The sequence below is a fragment of the Globicephala melas genome, chromosome 15 (assembly GCF_963455315.2).
Source record: "Globicephala melas chromosome 15, mGloMel1.2, whole genome shotgun sequence".
Taxonomy (NCBI): domain Eukaryota; kingdom Metazoa; phylum Chordata; class Mammalia; order Artiodactyla; family Delphinidae; genus Globicephala; species Globicephala melas.
Genome location: NC_083328.1, coordinates 24,945,482 through 24,968,559, shown reverse-complemented (window position 1 = coordinate 24,968,559; position 23,078 = coordinate 24,945,482). Strand labels below are relative to the sequence as shown.

General features: G+C 48.1%; 1 protein-coding gene across 1 annotated transcript in view; it reads left to right on the top strand.

Moving 5' to 3' along the window:
- Positions 1-22,642, top strand: part of LOC115867691 (BOS complex subunit NOMO1) — a 52,510-nt gene extending 29,868 nt beyond the window's left edge. Inside the window, exons 17-31 of the mRNA XM_030884060.2 lie at positions 1,037-1,100; positions 1,666-1,761; positions 4,844-5,062; positions 5,161-5,243; positions 6,088-6,247; positions 6,390-6,516; positions 8,293-8,406; positions 9,299-9,426; positions 10,502-10,643; positions 14,608-14,691; positions 15,887-15,997; positions 17,335-17,436; positions 18,993-19,112; positions 21,616-21,708; positions 22,089-22,642. Coding sequence (XP_030739920.1) covers positions 1,037-1,100; positions 1,666-1,761; positions 4,844-5,062; positions 5,161-5,243; positions 6,088-6,247; positions 6,390-6,516; positions 8,293-8,406; positions 9,299-9,426; positions 10,502-10,643; positions 14,608-14,691; positions 15,887-15,997; positions 17,335-17,436; positions 18,993-19,112; positions 21,616-21,708; positions 22,089-22,220 — 1,775 coding nt within the window. The 3' untranslated portion in view covers positions 22,221-22,642. The remainder of the gene's footprint in view (positions 1-1,036; positions 1,101-1,665; positions 1,762-4,843; positions 5,063-5,160; positions 5,244-6,087; positions 6,248-6,389; positions 6,517-8,292; positions 8,407-9,298; positions 9,427-10,501; positions 10,644-14,607; positions 14,692-15,886; positions 15,998-17,334; positions 17,437-18,992; positions 19,113-21,615; positions 21,709-22,088) is intronic.
- The last annotated feature ends 436 nt before the right edge of the window (positions 22,643-23,078 follow it).

Here is a 23,078-nt window from a genome sequence, read left to right as displayed (position 1 = left end):
ATGCTGTGCTCTACCTCAGTGCTTTCCCTGCCCCACCCCCTCTTCACCCAGCTCTGCCTGCCTGCCCATCACTTCTTGGTTCCAATGTTACTCCCCAGGGAGACTGGCCCCACAGTGTCATTGAGAGCTCCCTGCTGTGCTCGTGTCCACAGTGCCCAGTTCCTCCCCTGCCCATACCCGTCACACCTGGTGTGCACGTGGCTGTCGAATGCTCTCTGTAGATGGCAAGCCCCGCGAAGGCAGGGACCGTATCTGTCCCCACCGTGTACCAACACCTGGCACAATACCCGGCCCGAGTGCTGCCCTGTCAGTGTTCGTCAAATGAAAGAACAAACAAAATGAATGAAGAAACCTAGTAATTTTTTTTCTACTCGTAACTGCATTGAGGCTTGATCAGTGTGACAGAAACAGCAGAGGTGATTTGAACTAATTTCATGTTTTGGTCGGTCATATGGCCAAAATGTTGGTTAAAGACCATTTGGGAGAATCCACTGTTACACTTTGCTCCTTCCTGAAACTATTCTTCTGGCAAATGACATCATATGCCCCTAATCTGAGTGTACCCCACGTGAGCTCATGGCATGAAAGTGTTTTTGCAATTGTTGCATAATTTTCTGGGCCTTCCCCTGCCCCATGCCCCCTCTTAGGAATATTTATAGGAAGGAGTCCAGGCTGTGGCTGTCTTTTGGATCTTTAACAGAATCTATTAGGTAGAAGATTCTCAGTCTGATTCGCAGTAGAAATGTACTTCCTGTTCCTCCTCGTGCACGTGTCTGTTAGCTTGGTCTGTGTAGACTCAAGTGCTGTGACTTGTTAAATTATGCAAAATGAAAATCCTTGCTTTGTGAGTGGGCCTTTAAGTGGATCAGGTCATTGGTAAGAAGCCATCGTAGGCAGCGGAAAAGGTTCTGATCCCGTGTTGCACATCCATGATAGGTTGTAAGTGAGAGGCACCGCCTTTGGATTTCGGATGTTGGAATTGCTCAGCATAATAGACGCTCTTCTCTGAAAATTACTTTTGATTTCCTGGCTGCAGGCGTGTACAAGGTGACCCCTCGCTCCTGCCACCGGTTCGAGCAAGCGTTCTACACCTATGACACGTAAGCCGGGCGCCGACTGCTCCGGGGTGTCTGTGTGTCTCCTGTGGAGGAGAGTGAGCGTGACTCTCTTCTTCACTCATTGCTGAGAACACGGGAGTTTTTTGTATTTTTTCTGGAAGCGGTAAGATTAGGCATGGAAAAGAATTTCTAGACAAGGATTTTAAGACAGTTGGGTAAATTACTGAGGAAATGAAGGTAAAGCTCTCTTTCCCAAGAATTCTGTAAACCCAGGACGGAAGGCTGTGGTTTGGAAGTGGCTTAAATACAATGTTTGTTGAATCTTCCAGCCTCACTGATGAGAATTTCTCAAGCTCAAGTCTACCATTTTTCTATTTTTACAAATGCTTGTGGGTTTCACAGGGAATTGGAGGTGTAAAGTTTTGGTGTGGAGAATCAGTTTACTCTTAAAGACACTTGTATGTATTTCAGGAGTTCTGAAGTGCTAAGAGCAGTGTCACATAGTATATTTCAGGGTCAGGAAGGTCGCGCATAAGTGATGTTGTTTGTGATCCTTTGAGAACCATGAGGTGATGTGGTGTTTTCTTTCCACTTCTCTAATTTATAGGTCTTCACCCAGTATCTTGACGTTGACAGCCATTCGCCACCACGTCCTTGGAACTATCACCACTGACAAAATGATGGATGTTACCGTGACTATCAAGTAAGGCTAGTGTTCCATGGTGGGCTGAGCACGGGAGGGTGGTGGACCAGACCTTCTCTAATGGACGCTCTGAAAATTATTCTTGATTTCTTATCTCTAGGCGTAGTACAAACAGTCTTCGCTCTTATACTTATGTGACATAGCTGTAAATTCACAACAGCCTGTTCCTTTCCTTTTATGACTCAGGAATTAACTGTGGATGAGGAAGAGTCTCCTGACAGCTCGTTTCAGCGTCTTAAATTTCTGTTTGAACTCGTTACACTTCCTGTCTTTGCTAAGGAAAAAAAGAATCTCTGGTTTGTTCACTGTATTTCAAGCGTTTTAGCAAATTCAAAAAAAATTGCCTATTTTTCTTTAGAGCCTTTCTCGAAGGCTTGGGAAATAGAGATGACACCTTATATGAGAAGGGTCATGAGAGAAAGTGTATGAAAGGCAGTCCCTCACTGAGGGTCAGGTTTGTGTGAATGTCACCTTTGAGAGGAATTTTTGCTGTGTGGTGGGTGCATCTGATACCCTAATTTTCTCAAGAAAGGAAAGAATTTTGACAATATGACCATCTTTGTCAAATAGAATGGAAATCTGAGTAACTTTCTCCCAGCTTACCTTATTTGAAGTTGCCTTTCCAGCAGTGTCTCCATCTTTCTGTCCACCCGTCCTTCCGTGAAGAAAATATGGATGGAGAATCCTCAGTGGTTAGGCACTGGGCGTAGGTGATAGCCCCTGCCCTCGTGGAACTTAGAGTCTCATGGGGGCAGCGGACAGTAGTCCAAGAGTCACATACAGAACTGTAAAATAAAAGCTGTCATAAGTGCTTTGACTTTGACCTTGTCAGGGGGTTGAGGTCCATGCAGGAGAGGTGGGCTTCTGGGGCCAGCCACGTTAAGGGTCTTAGCTGTGTCCCGTGGACACTCTGACATATTTCAAGTAGAGGGATCACTTTCTCTTTGTTTCAAGAAGGTCCCCCTGGCTGCTGAGTGGAGAACAGATAGAAGAGGCGCAAGAGTGGAAGTCGATCGAGGTGGGGGCAGAGGCTCTTGTAGGAGTCCAGGTGAGGGAGGATGGGGCTTCAGCCAGGCGGATGGCGGTGGGGATGGAGAGAAGCGGACGGGTTGGAGAGTTGTCAGGGAGATTGAGTTGAAGGGACGCGGCAGCAGTCTGACCACGTGGGGTCAGGGAGGGAGGAGTGTCAGGGGCAGCCCGTGGTCTCTGACTGAATTGATGGGATACCTATTCACCAGGGTGACATGGTTTCTAGGAGAAGGACTTGCTGCGTTTGTCTTGTGGGCCTGGCACTTTGCCTGGTGCTGGAGCAATGTCTTTTAGTATTTTCCTGCTTGGAAAGTATGAATTACTGGTATGACTAGAAAGTCATATTTTTACCAGTAGTGACTCCGTGTTACGTTGTTTTCAGTCTTTATTAACTTTATTTTTGTAACCTCAGAAGAGTTTTTGTTTAGTTTGGTTTTGCTGAAAATTATGTGAAATGCATCTTCCAGCTGGACATGGCCGGGGGTGGGGTCCCTAATGGGGATCTTGTACTTCCCGGATCCAAAACCAGATTCCTGGTGGTCGCCCTCCACAGACCTCCTCTGTAGCCTTCCCTGTTTCAGAAATGGCAGCTCCATCTTTCTCGTTGGTCCTTGATTCTTCTTTCTCTTGCATCCCATACCCAACCGATCCATCTGCAAATCCTCAACTGTACAATCCTCGTTATCCATGGGGTTTGGTTCCAGGACCCCCCGTGGTTACCAAAATCTACAGATGCTCAAGTCCCTTATAAAATGGAGTCGTATTTGCATATAATCTATGCACATTCTCCTGTATAGTTTAAATATACTTTAAGTCATCTCTAGATTACTTATAATATCCAACGCGATGTAAATGCAATGTAAATAGTTGTAAATACAATGTAAATGCTATGTAAATAGTTGCCAGCATGTGGCAAAATCAAGGTTTACTTTATGGAACTTTCTGGAATATCTTTTCCCCCAAATATTTTCCATCTGCGGTTGGTTGAATCCTCGGATGCGGAACCTGCGGAAATGGAGGGCCAACTATATATCCATCATCCAGTCCTTTCTTAGCACCTGGCCTCTATACTTTGGTTCCACCCACCCTTGTCTCTTGCTGGGATTGTTGCCGCAGCTTCCTGTCTGGCGTCCGAGTTTTGGCTGTTGCTTTATAACAGTGTGTTGTTCATGGGGAAGTCCAAGTGATCTTTAAAAGTGGAGACCCTGTCATTCCTCTGTTTAAAACTCCATCCCCTCAGGGTCCACACCAAGGTTTTCCAAGCCCTAGTCTGACACCTGATCTGGCTCTACCTGATCTGGCTCTGCCTGGGTCCCTCTGCCCAGGCCTCCCTGTTCTCCTCCTTGCTGTCCCTTGAGCATGGCAGGGAGCTGCCTCCAAGGCTTCGAGAGACTTTGCACTCGACACCTTCTTGCCTGAGGCCTCACCCAGAGCCAAGTGGTTTGCTCTCTGTCGCCCTTCCTTCAGGTGGCAGTGGTGTCACCTTATCAGAAGGGACTTGGCTCAGCCCCTAATAAAAAGTAGTGCCCCTTGCCTCCCACCAGCTCTTTTATCTTTCCACGCTGCTTTATTTTTCCTTATTGTACTTATCACCTGACAACGTTTTTCTGTTGATTGTCTGCCTCTTCCCACTAGAATGTGGATTCCATGAGGTTGGGGAATGTTGTCTGTCCTGTGTACAGTCTCCCCAGTGCCTGGTTCTCTTGCAGAGTATGTTCTCAATAAACGTTGAAAGAGAGACAGAAGATGGTGGTGTGGTGTGGGAAGGACTCCATGTCCTACGGGAAATCTGATGTTTCCTTCAAGTCATAAAGTCAGTGGTATTTCATCCCAGCCCAGATCTATCAGATACGTCCACCATGGCAAAGAAGTTCAGTTTTTTGTTTTTAAAAAGCTATTAGTTTATTCAAAACAGGAGAAGAATGTGTTGGTGGCTTTATGAGGTGCTTGGGTTTTTTTTACTGCTGGATCTCTGCTTGCAGAAATGTCTGATTCCCACTGACTATAGGGATACGCGACTTCGTCTTCTGGACCGCTCCTTCCTTTCTTCCAGATCTTCCATCGACAGCGAACCTGCCCTGGTCCTCGGCCCTCTGAGGTCCATGCAGGAGCTGCGGAGGGAGCAGCAGCTGGCCGAGATCGAGAGCCGCAGGCAGGAGAGGGAGAAGACCGGTGGAGAGGAGGGGGTTGAGGGAAGGACCAAGCCCCCTGTGCAGGAGATGGTGGACGAGTTACAGGGCCCCTTCTCCTACGACTTCTCCTACTGGGCACGGTAAGCGCTCTCCGGCTTTCCCTGCAGGGTCGTCTGTTCTGATGTCCTTCCTCATGGGGGGACAGACCAGCCACATTGAAGTATCTTACTTATTTTAGGTCTGGGGAGAAAATCACTGTCACACCCTCGTCTAAAGAGCTGCTCTTTTATCCTCCTTCCATGGAAGCCACCGTCAGTGGAGGTAAATGTCAGCTCAGTGAGCCGATGACACACCTTTGCAAGTGTTTCTTTCCCTGCAATTAAAATTTTATTCTGTGCTGCTGTTATAGTGAAACCATCTTTGTAAGGCACTTCAGTCCCCTTTGGCACATAGATCTTACTACTTGATGAGTGAGTGGATGAACGAAAGGTCTAAATCAGTAAACGTAACTTTCACTATTAGAATTGGGGGATCTTTTTGGAAAAGGACTCAGTTTTCCTTGATGTTATCAGGTTGACACCAGAAGGGAGATAAAAAGCAAAAGCATCAGTTGTTGAAACGTCTGAAATGTCTTCGTGTGTCCGAACTGTTTGTGATGTTTATGTTTTTTGGTTGGGGTTATGGGAGGGTCTTTTGGGGACTGGATAACCAGAAGTGATTGCTGGTGGAATATTTAGGCTACCAATAGCTTTTCCCAGCATCGTGGGTTCATTAAACCCTGGACGTTTCTGTGTTTGGAAGGAGAGTATTGAAGGGCGTGGCTGTCCAGCAGGCAGCCTGTCCGGGGCAGCCTTCCATACCGGTCCTCTGAGGTCCAGCCGCACAGGCTCTGACCTGCAGTAATGGCTTCTCTCCTCACCTGTGGCCTGTGAGAGCCAAGGGAGAGGAGCAGGGGAAAGCCAGCTTTGTAGGCTGTACCTGCTAACATTCCTGGCAGTTGAACAAGGCCATTCGTCAATGGTGAGAGGCTTGGGCCACTTGCAGTCACTGAGGATTCTGGTACAGACAGCAGCCTCATTGGAGCTGGCTTGCAATATCTCCGTTTTAGGCCCTTCTTTAATGGGAAGCCCCAACCTAGTCTTCTGTTTATCTCTTCCCTTTTTAGAAAGCTGCCCAGGGAAGTTGATTGAGATACAAGGGAAAGCAGGCTTATTTCTGGAAGGCCAGATCCACCCAGAGTTGGAAGGAGTGGAGATTGTCATCAGTGAAAAGGGGGCGAGTTCACCCCTGATCACAGTCTTTACTGACGACAAAGGTGCCTATAGGTAAGGCCGTGACTAAGAAACATTTGCTTGGGATCAGTCGGGGAGCCTAGAAAGAAACTGGGGAGCCAGGTTTCCTTGGGGCAGGTGATGCTTCTTCCAGGATTTGAAGCAAAGCCATCTCCAGTGTTTCTTTTTTACTCAGTGTTGGGCCACTGCACAGTGACCTGGAGTATACCGTGTCTTCGCAGAAGGAGGGCTACGTTTTGACTGCGGTGGAAGGAACCATAGGAGACTTTAAGGCTTATGCCTTGGCAGGCGTGAGCTTTGAGGTAACACTGTGTGCTTTTAAAAAGCAGCTTTATGGGGTATAATAGACATACAGTAAGCTGCACATAAAGTGTATAATTTGACAGTTTTGACATATGATGACCCCCATGAAAACACTACCACAGTCAAAATGGTGGCCACATCCGTCACCCTCCAAAATTTCCTCATACCCTTGGCAACCCGTCTCTCCTGCCCCTCCCCACTGCTCTGATCTGCCTTCTTTCACTTTGGATCATTTCGCATTTCCTAGAGTTTTATATAAATGGAATCATTCAGGATGTACTCTTTTTTTGGTCTGGCTTCTTTCACTTGTAATTAGGAGATCTGTTGACTTAAGCTTGTGTGCATACCTTTTGGGAAGTATTTTAAGCTTTCATCCTTGACTCTGTTCTCTGTTGAAGGATGCAGAATGTCTTTCTCTCTTGCCTCAGTCCTTCTTGGGAAGAAGCATACTGTGTAATGGACAGAGTGAGTCTGGAGATCTTGAGGCTGAATATTTTCAACATAGAGGCCAAATAAATTAAAATTCTATATTGCAGAATGCATTTTAAACCAAACTGAAAGATAGTCAAACTGGGAAGAAATATCTGTACCATAAATAACATTCCCTGTTTACCAGGGTCTCCTAAAATCTATAAGAAAAAGACAGCCCAACATGGGACTCCCCTGGTGGCGCAGTGGGTTCAGAATCTGCCTGCCAATGCAGGGGACACGGGTTTGAGCCCTGGTCCAGGAAGATCCCACACGCTGTGGAGCAACTAAGCCCGTGCTCCACAACTACTGAGCCTGCGTTCTAGAGCCCGTGTGCCACAGGTAATGAACCCTGTGTGCCTAGAGCCTGTGCTCTTCAACAAGAGAAAGCCCATGCTCGCCGCAACTAGAGAAGGCCCGTGCATAGAAACAAAGACCCAATGCAGCCAAAAATAAATAAATAATTAAATTAAAAAAAAAAAAGACAACCCAACAGAGAAAAGATGAACCAAGGATATGAAAGGCAGTTCACGGAAATCATCCAAGTCACTCATAAACATACAGGAAACACTCGACTTCGGTAGTCACTGGGGAAATGCAAAGGAACACTGGGTCTGGGGTGAGATTTGCAGTAATCAAGACAATATCCATCTTCTTGGCGAGCACGCATTTTCCCACACATAGGTAATTTGTTGGAGCTGGAAATGGTTACAGCCACCATGGAGGGCAGTTTGGGGGTTTCTTTCTGAATTTTGAGTGCACACTTCCGACAATTCTACTCCTAGGAATTGACTGTTCGGAAAAAGAAAAACTTAAGTGCACAAGGATACACACGCTCAGGGACATTCAGATCGTCTCTCCTTTTCCATCACTAAACTCGATGGCTAGCCTGTGTGCCATTGTTGGCTGACCTCTGCTTTAGAATGATGTGCAGCTGTTCCGAAGCAGCGAGGCTGATCGGTGGGGACTGGTGGACGAGGGCAGCCGGGAAAGTGGCTGAGGGCAGAGAAAGCAACTTGCAGTTACAGAACCGTACAGTTTAGGGGGCCTCCCCCAGCCCCACCAGATCACTTATGAAGTCCGTCAACAGCAGCCATAATGCTGATAAGATTTGTGTGGGCACAGAGAGTTCTGGAAGGCTGCATACCAAACTATTAACATTGGTTACCCTGGGGATGAAGAGGAGACCTTTTGTCTCCCCCAGTGAATAACGGTAAAAGAAAAACAACCCATTAAGGATTACCTCTTGACTTGTTCATGGTTAATATGAATTAACCTTGCTCTGGGGTTCCTTTTTCCACCCCCAGATAAAAGCTGAAGACGACCAGCCCCTCCCTGGGGTCCTCTTATCCCTCAGCGGTGGTGTGTTTCGTTCCAACCTCTTGACTCAGGACAACGGCATTCTGACCTTCTCAAACCTGGTAAGGTGTCTGGTAGTTTACTGCCTGCCTGACTCCCCCGTGAGAGTGCCGGGACACGGCGGCCGTGACTTGTGTGTTGCTTGACAACGTGAGAACAGAAAACCAGCCTGGAGTGTTTTACGTTTCTTCGGGGACCAGACGTAATTAGAGGATTGCTCTCACTAGAACTTAATGCTGCTGATTCGTGTTCCCTTCTGCACAGACTTCTTGTTTTCTGGTCACCCCCTTGTCACTGAGACAGTGTAATTAATTACCCCGGCCACAGCGGCTCCTGTCTCAGGCATCCCTTTGTTTCACCACAGGATCGTGCTGTTTATAATGCCGAGTCTTGTTTGGGGGTTGAGCTTGTGTTTCTTCTGCAAAGCACACGCCCCATGGTGGGAGGATAGCACCCATTTTTCACTGGGGATGTACAATGAGGCCCTGAGTGGTGGGCACTCAGGAGTGCACGTCAGTTGGCCATCTTGTCAGTCCTGGGAATAAAGTGACTGTTACAGGGATGTGGCAAACAGGCAGTGAGGTGTATCCGAAAGATCACATGCTGTGCAGTGATGCGCACCCAGCTTCAAATCTTCCATCTGCTACTTACTTGCTGGGTCATCTCAGGCAAGTTACTTGACCTCTCTGAGCGTCAGTTGCTTCCTTCATAAAATTCACATATGATTTCTACCCCACAGCGTTCTTATAGGCACACCATGATGACAGCTGCTGTTAGACTTGTAATTGCTGTCACTGTAATGATTTATTGTAGAGTTAGAGTTACCATTTCTGGGTGTCTAGGAAGCCATGGAGCTCTTGGGCCTAATTCTGGTCCATCATGACTTCAGCCGCCCCCTTTGAAGCCATACCTAGATTTGCAGCAGAGGCTCAGTTTGTGGTTGTCTCTCGGCAGAGCCCCGGCCAGTATTACTTCAAGCCCATGATGAAAGAATTCCGGTTTGAGCCATCCTCGCAGATGATCGAGGTGCAGGAGGGGCAGAACTTGAAGATCACCATCACCGGCTACCGCACGGCCTACAGGTAGGCAGCCCCACCTGCACCCCCCTCTCCCAAGCCCGGGCTGTGGGATCACACTCACGCTTCTATTCTCTAGAAACTCATCCCAGTCTTCATACTGATTTTATTTGGAAGACAAGGGATATAAGATATGAGGTCCACAGGCTCCTGACTGCTGCCGTTTTCTTCTAATATCTCCAACAAGTGTACACCCCCCCTTTTTTTTTCTTAATTTTAATTTTGGCCATGCCGGGCAGCTTGCAGGATCTCAGTTCCCTGACTAGGGATCGAGCCCAGGCCACAGCAGTGACAGTGCTGAATCCTAACAATTAGGCCAACAGGGAACTCCCTTCAAACGAATGATTCAGTCACAAAGTTCCTATTTTGAAATTGGCCTGAAAGACCCTATTTAGTTCCTAAAAATTTTCATTTTTTAAAAAAGTCTGAAACTTGAGGGAGTTACATTTTGAAAAGGAGGAAATGCATTCACTTGAGTGAAACTTGGAAATGCTGGAAAGAGTCTGTACAATGTGAAGTTTCCCTCCTATCCTGGTCTCTGAGCTACCTAGGTTTTCCAGTGTTTCTGAATACTTTCAGAGACAGTTTATACAAATATTAATAAATATATTTATACACATTTACAAAGGCACTCGAGGCAAAGATCGATTAATCAGAAAGAGTGGGTTTAGAAAAACGGACCATTTTCAATCGAATATAAAAATGGAATGAAAGGGGAAGTGACTTATTTTCATTTTATTGGATGCTTCATTATTTAAATTAAAGCTTAACAAAATACAATAAAGTGGAATAAAATAAAGCTTATCCTTTTTTAATTACAATTTTCTGGAGCATCCTTTAGAATGTACAAGAAGAGAAATTGATGACAACCTTCTGGCTGGCCTGAGCCCTCCGGCAGGAAGGCTCGATTTGCAAGTGACACAGCTAGAACTGAGTTGTCTGGGTCATTTGGGGCTGTTCTCCACTGAGCTATTTTGCACTGTAAATTGTTAGTAAATGCAGGACACTTTCCCTGAAATCTTTTGTGTGCTTCAGAAAACCCCAAGAATGTCATGTTCTGTTTCTTCTCTCGTCCCTCTAGTTGCTATGGTACAGTTTCTTCCTTAAATGGAGAACCAGAACAGGGTGTTGCCGTGGAAGCAGTGGGCCAGAACGACTGCAGTATTTATGGAGAAGACACCGTGACAGACGAAGAAGGGAAGTTCAGGTTACGTGGATTGCTGGTGAGCCTTTGGACGTGTTTCATTAGTGGATTTTTGCATACCGGGTTCAGCAGTGCCTTGTGGTACCCCCAAGACTACTAGGAATGGGGTCGAGAGCATTGCCAGGGCAGCGTAGGTTCTGGAACTCTTCCCAATCCCTATTGTAGCTGACATACTTACCTTTTATGTAGCTGATGTACTGGGTTGGGGGTTTTGTAGTGAAATAAAGGTGGAAAACCATGGGTTTGGGGCACCTTTTGCCTAGCATGGGTAGTGTGGCTCAGGCCAGGGCTCTCAAACCAGATGCCTGTGGCGCCAGAAGACAAGTGTGAAAGGCTGGAGGATGCTGGGTGCCTGGTAGGGAGTGGTGTGGACTGCGGGGCCCTGGAGAGGGCCTGGCCCACGAGAAGGGGGCAGCTGCCACTCAGCTCCAGCTCTACACAGCTGTGTGGGAAGACAGACTCAGGGTTGCCAGATCGTTTTGAGTTTGTAAAAATGTGAAAACTTCTGATTTTTAGAAGGTTAACAACCAATTAAAAAAAAAAAACAACCCACAACTCTGTGCAGGCCAAATAACCGACTTATTTGTCCTTTTGGCTGCTCAATTGCAACATTTGGTTCAGAATTTATGGTGCCTTTTTCCTCACTTTTACTTGCACATCCATGCATTCATTTGCTCATTCAGCAGACACTAAGTAGGAGTCACCAAACCAGAATGTGGGTTGATGGCACCCACTGGACAGGGCCACTTGGATCCAGGGTTTGGTCCTCAGCCTTTCAGATTCACAAACTGGATGTTCTTAGTTGACCCCAGGGATAGTCGTACACCTCTTGGCAACTGACTGATGTTTGCCTGAATCGCATGAGCTGAGATGCAAATCCGTTTGCCAGTTTACTTAGGTATGTTGGGGCGATGCTGTCCTTTCCCAAAGGTAAGAACATCCATGTCCATTGTCCGCCCATCCCCACCCGCAGATATGGGGAAGTCAGGTCAGGAGGTTGCTTGGTGAATGAGGAGGGTTCAAAAAGCTGAAGGAGGAAGATGGGCTTGGGGAGGACTGGAGAACGTATGCTCTGATGGCCCAGCCGGATGCACACCCACAGGTGGGCTCCCTGTGCCCTCTGCCCACCACTCCCCGTCTTCAGTATCTTCTCCTCAGACTCGGCGAGACAGCGGCGCTCTTGCTCCCGCAGGAGTCTGGATGGCCTGACCGCGACGCTCCCTTCTCGCTCTCCTCTGCCCTTGGAGAGGCCCACCCTCTGTGGAGCATGCTGCCACCGGGACACTGCTCCCTGCTGTCCCCCAGGCCTGCTTTCCTTCCTCGTAGCAGTGGTTCCAGAGAGCACAGAGTGGTGGCGGCAGCATGGATGTCCCCCGCCCCCCAGGCCGGCTGTAGCCAGGGCCCCGGGAGGGGCGACGGGTCCTTAGAGCCAGCTTCTCTGTCTCCTGCCTTCAGTGCAGGCCCAGCCTTTGAAATTTAGTCCTTCGTGGGCTGCACTAATGCCTTTCTCCCTGCCTCCGTCATTTCTTAGCTGTGTAAGTTCAGGCAAGTGTCTCATGCTTTTTGTGTGTTTCATCATCTGTAAAGTGAGGATGAGAATAATGTCTACCTTCCAGGATGGCTGTGAGTATTAAGTGAGTTAATACACGTAAAACACATGGAGCAGTGTGTGATACACTGACTCCGTAAGTGGTAAAAGCAAGAACAGACAGCACCTTCCCCTGAGGTGGTCCTCACCAGAACTGCCAGCTTAGGTGTTTGCTTGCAGCTTTTCTTGGTCTAAGTTAGCAGCAGGTGGATGGCCTCGCAGGAGCCTGTGCACTTCAATCTGCCTTCCCCTGGCCGGGGCTGGGGGGACTCGGTGTTTCAGGCTCACCTCCCTCTTATGGTTGTAGGAATGCAGATTCCGCATCACCGTGTTGGTTCTTCCGAGGGTCTTAGTGGCCCAGACATGTTTCTCTAAACTCACCAACTTAACACATTTTATTTAACTAAACCGAATATCATTTTCTTCTCCACGACAATAGATTTCCATTTTAAATGATGCTGCCCCACACCCTCCTCGTAATAGGTGTTAATTCATTAGTGGTTTCAGTGTTGTTTAGAGTCGCCCCCTTGTGGCAGCCCACGCCTTTTTCACGTGCCAGGCCTCAGATTCTGGAGGAATAGCCTAAGGCTAGACGTTTCCCATCTAGGGTTTAGATTTGAGTTTTCCAGTCTCCCAGAGGATGCCGGGCTGGAGAGCCCTTGTTGAACATTTCCCAAAGATTTCAACCCCCGTTAGAATTCATTTCCCCAGTTGATCTTTCCGGTCAGTGTACTTGTCAAGGCATCTTGGGTGAGAAGCTGCATCCCTAGGTGTTGCTGCCAGAGGCTGAAGGTGAATCCCAGAGTCAGCCGGCCAGGAGCGAGGAGTCGGGCCGGTTAGGATGGGAGCAGCTGCCCGATGGGCTCCTGCCCGGCTGGGCATGGGCATGAGAGGGCAGTGCCCATTGTTCCCATCTTCAGCAGTGCCCGTCCCTTCTTTTCTTTACAAATCGCTATGCATGTCTTTCCTTTCTGAGGTGCAGGTAGATATTTTGAACCAGACCCAATGCTGCTAGTCCTCACTGAGCTATAAAGTGAATTAATGCAATCACCATTGGTGATCATAAATTTGATTGTTCTTGTTTTTTTAATAATAGCTTTATTGTCTCTGTAAAGGTACCCGTGTGCTCATTTTAAAATAGTTCAAGCAACATATCAAAAAGGATAAAATTTTGAAAGGGAAAAAAAAAAATCACCCTTAAGCTACCACCTGGAAGGGCCCCTGGTTAATGTAGAGCGAATGCCGTTTCGGACACTGCTCTGCCCGCACACAGAGAAGAAGGTAACAGTGCACACGATTTTAGGAGACCAGGGCCGTGTTATCCTCGCTAACGTATAGATCAACAGTTACGATCTCAGGGTTGTCCCTCTTGGATGCACACGGTCAACTTTGAACTTGGCCCCGGCTCTAGATCCTAATGTGTCATCGGGTCCAGTGTGCAGTTGATGATCAGCAATTGGTTGTTTTAAAAGTTTTTAAAACCCCGCTAGTATAAGTGATCTGTCATCCTTTGCAGAAAGATGCAGATCTTTTCTTTTAATAAGTGTGTAAGAAAAAAAGTAGTTCAGAAGTTGACAAACAGTGGGTTCTTTTATACTCTTAAAGCCTTGCGTAAAGCTAATTTTGTCTGATTTGCAGCCTTCCGAGAAGGCTCATATCTTGAACTCATATCTTTCTTTATTAAGAGTTGCAACTAGCCCATACAGCAATGTGAGAAACAAACAAAAAACTTCATTTCTTTAAGGCAGTTTACTTCCCTCTATTGGAAAATTGTCATAATCTGCTGGCTTTATTAGAACAAAGTACTTTACTGCTATCTGCCAAAAAATTATCTAAGTAAATAATATACATCCTTCATGTGTGCAGTGTCAACAAAAAAAGTTTTTTTAGAAAAGTGTGGGTTTTTTTTTTGGTAAACATCATATATGCCTATACATTTGAGGAATAGAATAAAATGTATAAAGAAGAAATTTGTTTTAAAAAAGGGAAAACCTCAAATCCCACTCCCCAGAAATAATATCCCTTTGGGAATGTCATTCCAGATACCATTCAGTGCACATACACAGCTAGAGGGGCGGGCTGGGCAGCAAGGGAAGAATAATTTTATCAGAATAAGCATATCATGCTTGCAGTTTTGGAATCAGAAACCACATTTAATTTCCGTTGGGTAGGAGAAACTGAATGGGGTTTGAAGGAATTGTAGAACTTCAGGAAAATGTTTCTGCATCAGGGTGCTTTTTCAAGGAACTCTTAAGAAGGTTAACAGGCCACATCTTAGGAACTGAGGTGGAACAGGAAGGCACCCTTCTGATGGGGGCCTGCAGGCAGAGCAGGCTCAGATCAGGTCTCGTGACAAGCCCCTTTCCAAAGAAGTGACTCCTGCTTTTGTTTGCAGCCGGGATGTGTATACCACGTTCAGCTCAAGGCAGAAGGCAACGACCACATTGAACGGGCCCTGCCTCACCACCGGGTCATTGCGGTATGACATGAAATTCTTCAGTGGAATCGTGGCATGATTGCTTCCCTGATCAAAAATCCTTCAGCACTCCTGTGGCTGTCTGCCTTTCATCTGTTTCGGCTGGGGCGGGGTGCGGGGGGCGCTTTAAATCCTAATTAAGGGCCCTCTTGGAATAGTGTCATTTTCACAAGCAGCATTTTCTTGGGCTTTTAATGAATAGCATCGCTGTCGTGCGTACAGAGAAGAAATCCCAGCTGTTGTTTCCCCACTTCCCCTGCAAGTTCCCATCATTATTCTGCAAGTTAAGGATCTTAAGGGCTAAGTAGCATTTCAAATCAAGGGAGGGTAATAAAGAGAACATGGGCTTAATTGGTGATGGGGCTGCCCACTTTTCTTATATTTAGATGACCTTGTTTTCCCACCAAGGAGAGCCTCTTGATCTTTAGGATCACAACTTAGCTAATTGATCCCTAAAGAGGCAGCCCTCCAGGTCCCAGGAAGTGGCCTTGGAATCATTTTCAGTGAGGTTTTCTTCCATAGAATAAGTCTTGTTCGCTAGAGTAGAGGGCTTGGGTGGACGAGAGGGCCTGCCTCTTGCTGGCTTTATTAGGTGGCATTAAGCATAAAGATTATGAGGGGTTAGGAGGCCGGTGGGCCATTTAGGACTTTTTGACCTAGAAAGTGAGTTTTCTTCATGTCTTTATGGCATCTGGCATTTTAAATGGTTGTGATGGCTATGTCTTATAATTTTGTATTTCCCTGCCATGGGGACTCAGACCAGGATCACAGGCAGCCATGTGGACTATGGTCCCACATATGAAAAGGTCACAAACGGGGGCACTCACCCACCCGGGGGGGGCAGCTGGAGCTTGGCTCCTGCCAATCCCTGCCAGGCAAGAACATCTTTCCCTTTTTTCAAGAAAAGCTGGGAAATCTGGCTTTTTTTAAAATGAAATTGCTTTTTTTGAATGTTGACAAGTCATTAAAAGTTAGAAAAAGAAAAAACTGTGCTTGTCAAACAAAGCGTGCCCATGGGCCAGGTGTCGCCCATCTCCTGTCAGTTTGGGACCATAGACTCAGGCTGCTGGAACGGCAAGCTTTGCTCCCTGAATACAAAGTGAAGTCAGCTAGGAAATAGCTCCTAGGAGATCCCCCGGCTGGAGTAGAGGTCCCCCTTGCAGCGTCCTCAACCCCAGTCTTCCTTCTCTCTTCTCAGGTTGGGAATAACGACATTGATGATGTGAACATCATAGTTTTCCGGCAGATAAATCAGTTTGACTTGAGTGGAAATGTGATCACTTCATCCGAGTATCTTCCTACATTATGGGTAAGGCCAGATTTTTAAGGTTCAAGTGCTCTGTTCTTTCCGGCTTCAAGATGAGAGGGAGCAGGATATCCGGGCCTGTCTAGTGCTTGCTTTAGCTGAGGGTTGAGGTTGAGATTTAAGAATCTTCAATCCCAGCATGCCTCTGGGGGAATGATTCCTGATTGCTGGAGAGACACGTGGTCCAGTTTCAGATCACTGTTTTGCCAGCCGTGTGTGTCTTTGGAAGCATCACAGTAGAAACCTAATGAACGAGCAATACAATCTGGAGTCTAAAACGGAAAGATGGTTTTAGGGCAAAGCACCTCGTCACTTTCTAGATTCTGTCCCCTGCTCTGTGATACCACGGAGTTGGACTCAGTGGCCTCTTAAGGCCTGCTGGAGCTCTAACAGAACCCGCATGTCTGCAGTTAAGGAAGAAGTGTCTGTACAGTGCCCTGTGATGCCTGGAACGATGTTAATGAATCGCCATGGGGAAGTATTTTTCAGAGGCACATGTAATATATACAATGAAGCATTTGACTTGAGTGAGAACATGTGCTTAGGTTAACTCACCTCAGCTGCCCTTCAGGGGCTGCGGGCATGTTGTCTGTGGGCCTGGTGGGTGATGCCCAAGTGTGAAGAGGCCTGGACAGGGATGGGGAAACTGGAGGGAGGGTATGGTGCCAGGGCTGTACCTTCCGTGTCTCACACGCCCCATTGCAGATGGTAGTGGGAACAGGCAGCGAACCTGGGCTGGAGAGAAAGAAGGGCCACCAACAAAGCACTGAATTGCTTCTGGAAGCAGCCAGAGAACCGAACGCAAAATGGGAATGCATTTCAAGTTTAAGGAATACCTGTGGGGTTGAGGATACAGCATGTGGTAGGCCACGCCAGGTGGGCGAGGCCAGCAGTGAGGAGGGCTGGGTCCCAGGCTCTACCAGGCGATAACTGTGCGACCTTAGGTGACGCAGGCTCTCTGAGTCTCCATGGGGATGACTACCATGCCTGTTTAATAGCCAAGGTTGGTGACGATGTATGTGAAGTGCCTGTAGCAGGCCTGGCATGTTATAGACATGTTAGAAGCTATTCTCTTCAATAGTATCACTACACTATTTTGAGTGTTAACATAAGTTATCAGAATCTATTTTAAAATCTTAACATTTCGACACGTGTCACGTCACTGGCATCTCAGATGCGTTAGGAATGGCCTGTCAGGGGTGGACGGTTGCTCTTTCAAAGATCCATGTTTCCAGAGATCCTCTCCCCACAAGAGGTAAGCTGACCCGAGGGTGTCTGAAATGCAATGTTTATCGTGTTTTCAGTTTTAAAAGCACGCCCTCTTTGTCTCTGCTCTCCAGGTAAAGCTTTACAAAAGTGACAACCTGGACAACCCGATCCAGACGGTCTCCCTGGGCCAATCCCTCTTCTTCCACTTCCCGCCCCTGCTCAGAGACGGCCAGGTGATGCCCGCTCCACTCTGCTTTCCGTCTTTGTCATAGTGGTTGCACTTTTCAGCTAAGGAAACACAGTTCTCCCATTTCCCCCTCATACCACCTTGCTGGCACAGTTGATGTCGTGCTTTCTGAATCAGAGGAGGTGGGGCTCTCTAAGGATTATTTTTTTGGAATTAGCTCTTTTTCTATTTACAAAAATAATACACATTCATGGCAGGAGATTGGGGAGGGGGGTGGAAATCAGACATAATCCCGTCATCCAGAAGTAACCACTGTTAATGTGCTGGTAGGTTTCCTTTTGGTCTTTTTTTGATTCATGTGCACATGTGTGTATAAATATAAATACACATATATATTTATTTTGATAATGGAAAGCTGGGACTTTTTCGTACATTGTTTTGTAGTCTTTGCTTGTACATTGTTTTGTAGTCTTTGCTTTTCAATGAAAACTATATCACAAATAATTTCCCCATCGTTAAATCTTCCATAGCATGATATTTAACGGTTGCACAGTAGTCCATGATAGAGGAAATACCATAATCTATTTAACCGAGGCCTTAATGTTCATCACTTACTGATTATAGGATGTTTCCTATCCATTTTAATTGGGCAGAGCAAGCTATCGTGGCTGGCGCGGTGGCAGCAAACTTTGCAGAGAACTTGGTCCCTTTCCGGGGGACTTAGCCTGAGGGTGTGAGTAGCGAGCCTGTGTGTGTGTGGTCCCTCCCCCGGCTTCTTACCATTTGCCACGGGGATGATACTCTATGGCCTTTTTCAGCATGAAATGGCTGTGAAATAACGAAGCAGGTTGTGATGGAGTTTGGGGCCTCCTCCCCACTTCTCCAGGTGCCCTTTGTAATCAAGCCACTTTCGGCAGCACAACACCATGGACACAGACTCCTGGGCTCACAGCCTGCTCGGTACCCTACAGCTGAGAGACCCTGGGCACGTCATGCTTCACTTCTTCAGGCCTCGCTCTCCCCATCTGTGAAATGGGGGCAATAATCCTGATCTTGTCAGTGGTTGAGAGCAGAACAGGCATTTGCCTAATGTGCTCATGGCACCGGGCCCCTGGTCGGGGCTCAGCACACCAGGACCATGACCGTCACTGGAACCACTGCAGAGACGCTGCGTCTTAGAACTCGCCAGCTAATGAGCCACTTAAGTATCGTCCCTTGAAAGTCAACCTCGTTTTAGATTAAAAACAGTCTTCCTCAGTTTGATCATGTGCCCCCCTCATCAGAACTGACTCATCAGAACTGTATGTGTTTCATAAAGTCATATTCTCCAAGGACCACCGTAGGTGCAGTGGTTGGATACGCTTGTAAAAACAAGCTCTGAGCGCCTCTTCAGAGACATCAGGGATGCACGGCTGTCAGTGCTGGAATAGCCTGCTGAGGCCGCCCCTTGGGAGTTAGCAACCTAGGCTTGGAAGTGTAAACTTGGGGATTTCTTTAGAAATATAAAGTCCTTTACATCACAGTCATACGTTAGGAGTTAGTTTTCTTTTGCTTTGCCCCAGCTGTCCTTTATGAAAACAACAACTTCTTCCCTGTGCACAGAATTACGTGGTGCTTCTGGACTCCACGCTGCCCAGGTCCCAGTATGACTACGTCCTGCCGCAAGTGTCCTTCACGGCAGTGGGCTATCATAAACACATCACCTTGATCTTTAATCCCACGGTAAGGAGGAAGGAGTTTCTGGGTGTAGGGTGTGAAGAATGGTTCCAGGTACCACTGAGTGCTTTTCAGAGCCCATCCCGTGTAGGAAGTTGGTGGGAGTCATCACCCCTGATGTAGAGAGAAGGCTGGGGGCTCGTGCGTGGCAGAGCCCGGACTCGAACGTGGCTCCTCTGCTGGTTTCTGGCTCGTGCTCGATGACCTGGCCCATGATCTTACCTGAATAGAGGGTTCCTCCCAGTTCCGCTCAGCGGAGACTCGGTCACAAAGTGCCAAATAGATGAGCACGTAGGGGAACTATTTGTCTCCGAGTGGAGGTGCATGGTGACCCTAGGGGAGGGAGAGAGCCTCTATGGACGGCGCTAGGGCTGCAGCCTGGGACACCTACCAGGGCTCGCCAGGACACTCCCTCGGTGCAGGGAGCCACGTAGGCGGCCTGGGCAGAACAGAGGTGCCACTTGGTGGGGGCTGAGCAGCCAGGCCTCGTAGCTGCTGCCAGGAGTGTGGTCCCACATCTGAGACGGTGAGAGTAGGGCCATGTGCCAGGGAAGGGATGGCCTGGCGGGGTGTCCTGCTGGTCCTCACGACAATCCTTCCATGGGGAGGTGCCATTCTTCCATTTTTTATGGAGGCTCAGAGAGGCTGAGTGACTTACCTGGGAGTGGTCAGCAGATCCGGGTTTTACCACGTTCCAGCCGTCTGCTGGACAGCTCATTGCTATACGCTTATGAGGGCCGTAAGGGCGCTTTGCTTTATCCCGTGTTGAATGTCAGTACCGACAGCCACGTTGTTGATGCTTGACCCAGTATTTCACGCACTGCTGACCGCCCCACACACCTCATCTTGTTGAACTTTCACAACATTCGCCTGCAGTAGGTGTTGTCTGTATTATCCCCATTTTATAGTTGAATCAACTTAGTCTTAAAGTGACTGCCCGAGATTACACGGGAAGACCTGGCCTGGAGCCTGGACCGCGGTCCTCAAGGCTTCTTCTCATAATCGCTCTGTAACTTCCCACTGACTTCAACTTCTCCTTAAGGATTTACTTTAATGGAAAATGGTTTGGGATCTAAGACATGTCAAAAAATGTTGAAGTAGGCAGTTAGGGATGGAAATCTGTTCCTGCCCTTCTGTTTATTAAGGGACCATGTCACTCTGCCTCACTCATCTCAGGTCAAAAGGCCCCTCAGTCATTCTCCAGCCTACGTGTTCTCAGATATTTTGGTCTTGGGACCCCTTTACACTGTTAAAAATTGTTGCAAATCTCAAAGAGCTGTGATTTATATGGGTTATATATATATTTATCATATTAGAAATTAAAACTGAGAAATGCTGAAAACACAAGAATCCATAAGTCACACGTCCCATTACCTGTTACAGTCATGACATCATCACATTTGCAGCCTCTGGGGAAGTCCACTGTATACTTGTAAGAGCATGAAAATGGCACGTAATATCTTAGTATTATTATGAGAATAGTTTGGACCATGCAGATCTCCTGAAAGGGAGGCCCCTGGGCTGTATCTTGAGAACCAGTGCTCTGGCCCGTTAACCTGTTTCATCGTCAACCGAAAGTTAGCTTTTAATTTATTTGTTTCTGTTGTCAGGGTGGAGTGGGCTAGTTAGGATATAGGTTCATTTGCTGTTACAGAGACCCAGCATTTCAGGGGCTTTAGCAAGAGGGAAGCTTCTGTCTTATGTCAGCACCAGGAGTGAGCAGTCCAGGGGTCATATGGCAGCTCCAAGGTGCCGGGGCCTGCAGCTCCTTCTCTCCCGTGGCTCTGCCATCCTCCAGCACGTCTCCAACCTTCCGAAATGGCGCACTTGGCTGGAGGCTGTCTGGCCAGCAAGGAGGGAGGGCCCACCATTTCTCTCCGAGAGTACAGCCTGGGTGTTGCACCGTCACTTCTCTTCCTGTACCGTTGGCCAGAACTGGTTCCAGGGCCCCACCTGGCTGCGAGGGAGGCTGGGGAATGTGGTCTGTTCTGACTGGCCCAGATGAAAGTCAGTCCTTCCACTGGAAGGAAGCGTGAATGGCCCCTGGGACCCAAGCGCTGCCTCTCCTCCTCAATGGGTATGACCTCTGGGACTAACTTGCTGCTCACTGTGTCCCTAAGCCTGGAACAGTGGGTTCTCGATGCCTCCTTGTAGGAAAGAGTCCATGTGTGCGGCTGGGACCCAACAAAATGAGACCCTTCTACTTTTCAACCACAGGGGTCCCCTGCGGCCCGCAGCTGTTTGTCCTGTCAGTTTAGACAGTGAAGGGTGCGGGGCTGAGTAGCACCTTTTTATCGGAATCTGGTTATTCCGGAGCTTCAGAGAGCAAGTGAGGAGGGTTTGTGCAGCAGAGGATTCACTTGAGATTTATCTGCGTCGCTTCGGTTCCTTACTTTGGGTACTAAGTGTGCCGGGGGTCCCGGGGGGGGGCCGGCTCAGAAGCCGGGCACATCAGGGCTGTGGATGGAGCACTGGTGTCTGGGGGTGACGGTGCTCTCGATGTTTGCAGAGGAAGCTGCCCGAGCAGGACATCGCGCAGGGATCCTACATCGCCCTGCCTCTGACGCTGCTCATCCTGCTGGCTGGCTACAACCACGACAAGGTAGGGGGTCCCGAGACCTCATGGGCAGCAGATGTGTCGGGGGGAGGGATCCTTCATGACTGGGACGTGGCAGTGGAAGAACGTCCACTGTTACAGAGTTTACAGCATTTTAGGTCATGTCCAATTCCTAAGGCCTCCTTGCAAGGCCATAACCCTCTTGTAACAGCTCTCCTAACCTTTAAACCTGGAGTACCTCTGGGTCTCTGGTGGCCGTCTCTAGTACAAAGACCTTCCCTGGTCTGAACTGAGATCTGCCTGAGAGCACAGAGCAGGTGGTGACGGGGCCTGGGAGGGAGCGGCATGGGGGAGGGTCTCTGATGTCTCACTGGACGGAAGTCTTCTCCTGGCGTCCCCCTCTCTTATACTCTCTCTCTTTCCAGCTCATTCCCTTGCTGTTGCAGCTGACAAGTCGCCTGCAGGGAGTCCGAGCTCTCGGCCAGGCAGCCTCTGACAGTAGTGGCCCGGAAGACGCTAAGAGACAAGCCAAGAAACAGAAGACGAGGCGGACGTGAGGGGAAGAGGCCAGGAAGTCTCCCTTGGGACAGGCCCCTGGCGTGGAGGACATGCTGCCTGTCCCCACCCGCCCCTCGCCCAGCCCCGGTGCCATACCGTGAATGGACCCTCCTGTCACTCTGCTGAGCACAATTGATTTTCTGAGTTGAAGATAATTTATTATTATTATTTTTGTCAAAGAAGTATTTAAGCTGTGCCGGTGGTGTGCGAATGTAATCCTCAGTCTTCTGCTTCATTTTCAAGAAGAGTTCTAGTAAATGGGGGCTCTGGCCCCCTAATCAAGCACCTGTTGGATTGACCTTCCCCTTAACTTCCCTGTGCAGTTGAGGTCCCTGCTAGAAACCACACAGCCCGTGTCTACTACTGGGAGGGTGTGTTAGGAGGTAAAACTCAATAAAGTTGCCCGTTTGTTTGTGTTGTAGGTCATCTCAGGTGTAGTCCTTGGATGACATGGGCTAATGCTGGGGTCACCGACTAAGCCGCCTGGAGGGGCACGTGAGTCCTGAGTGAAGGCGAGAGGACACACGGCAGCTGGCTTTTGGCCTCAGCGGTGGTAGGAAGACAGGGGAGGAGGGGTTGTGGCACAGCGAAGAGCCCCACCCCCACCTGATCTAAAGGAGCCTGAGGTTCTCAGGGGCTCTGGCTCCCCGGTGCCCTGCGGGAACATGCGTTCATTTTTCTAGAGAAGCCAGGAAGACAGTTTTATGTGAACTCTTCCACGTTTTAAATGTTAGAGACAAACAAAATGCATACGTAGGATGTGTGAAGCTTGAAGGCTGCGGGTTTGCATAAGGGATCCACAGGAATGCTCACCATTTGAACAGCATTAGTTGAATTCTTATAGGAAGTAATTAAGT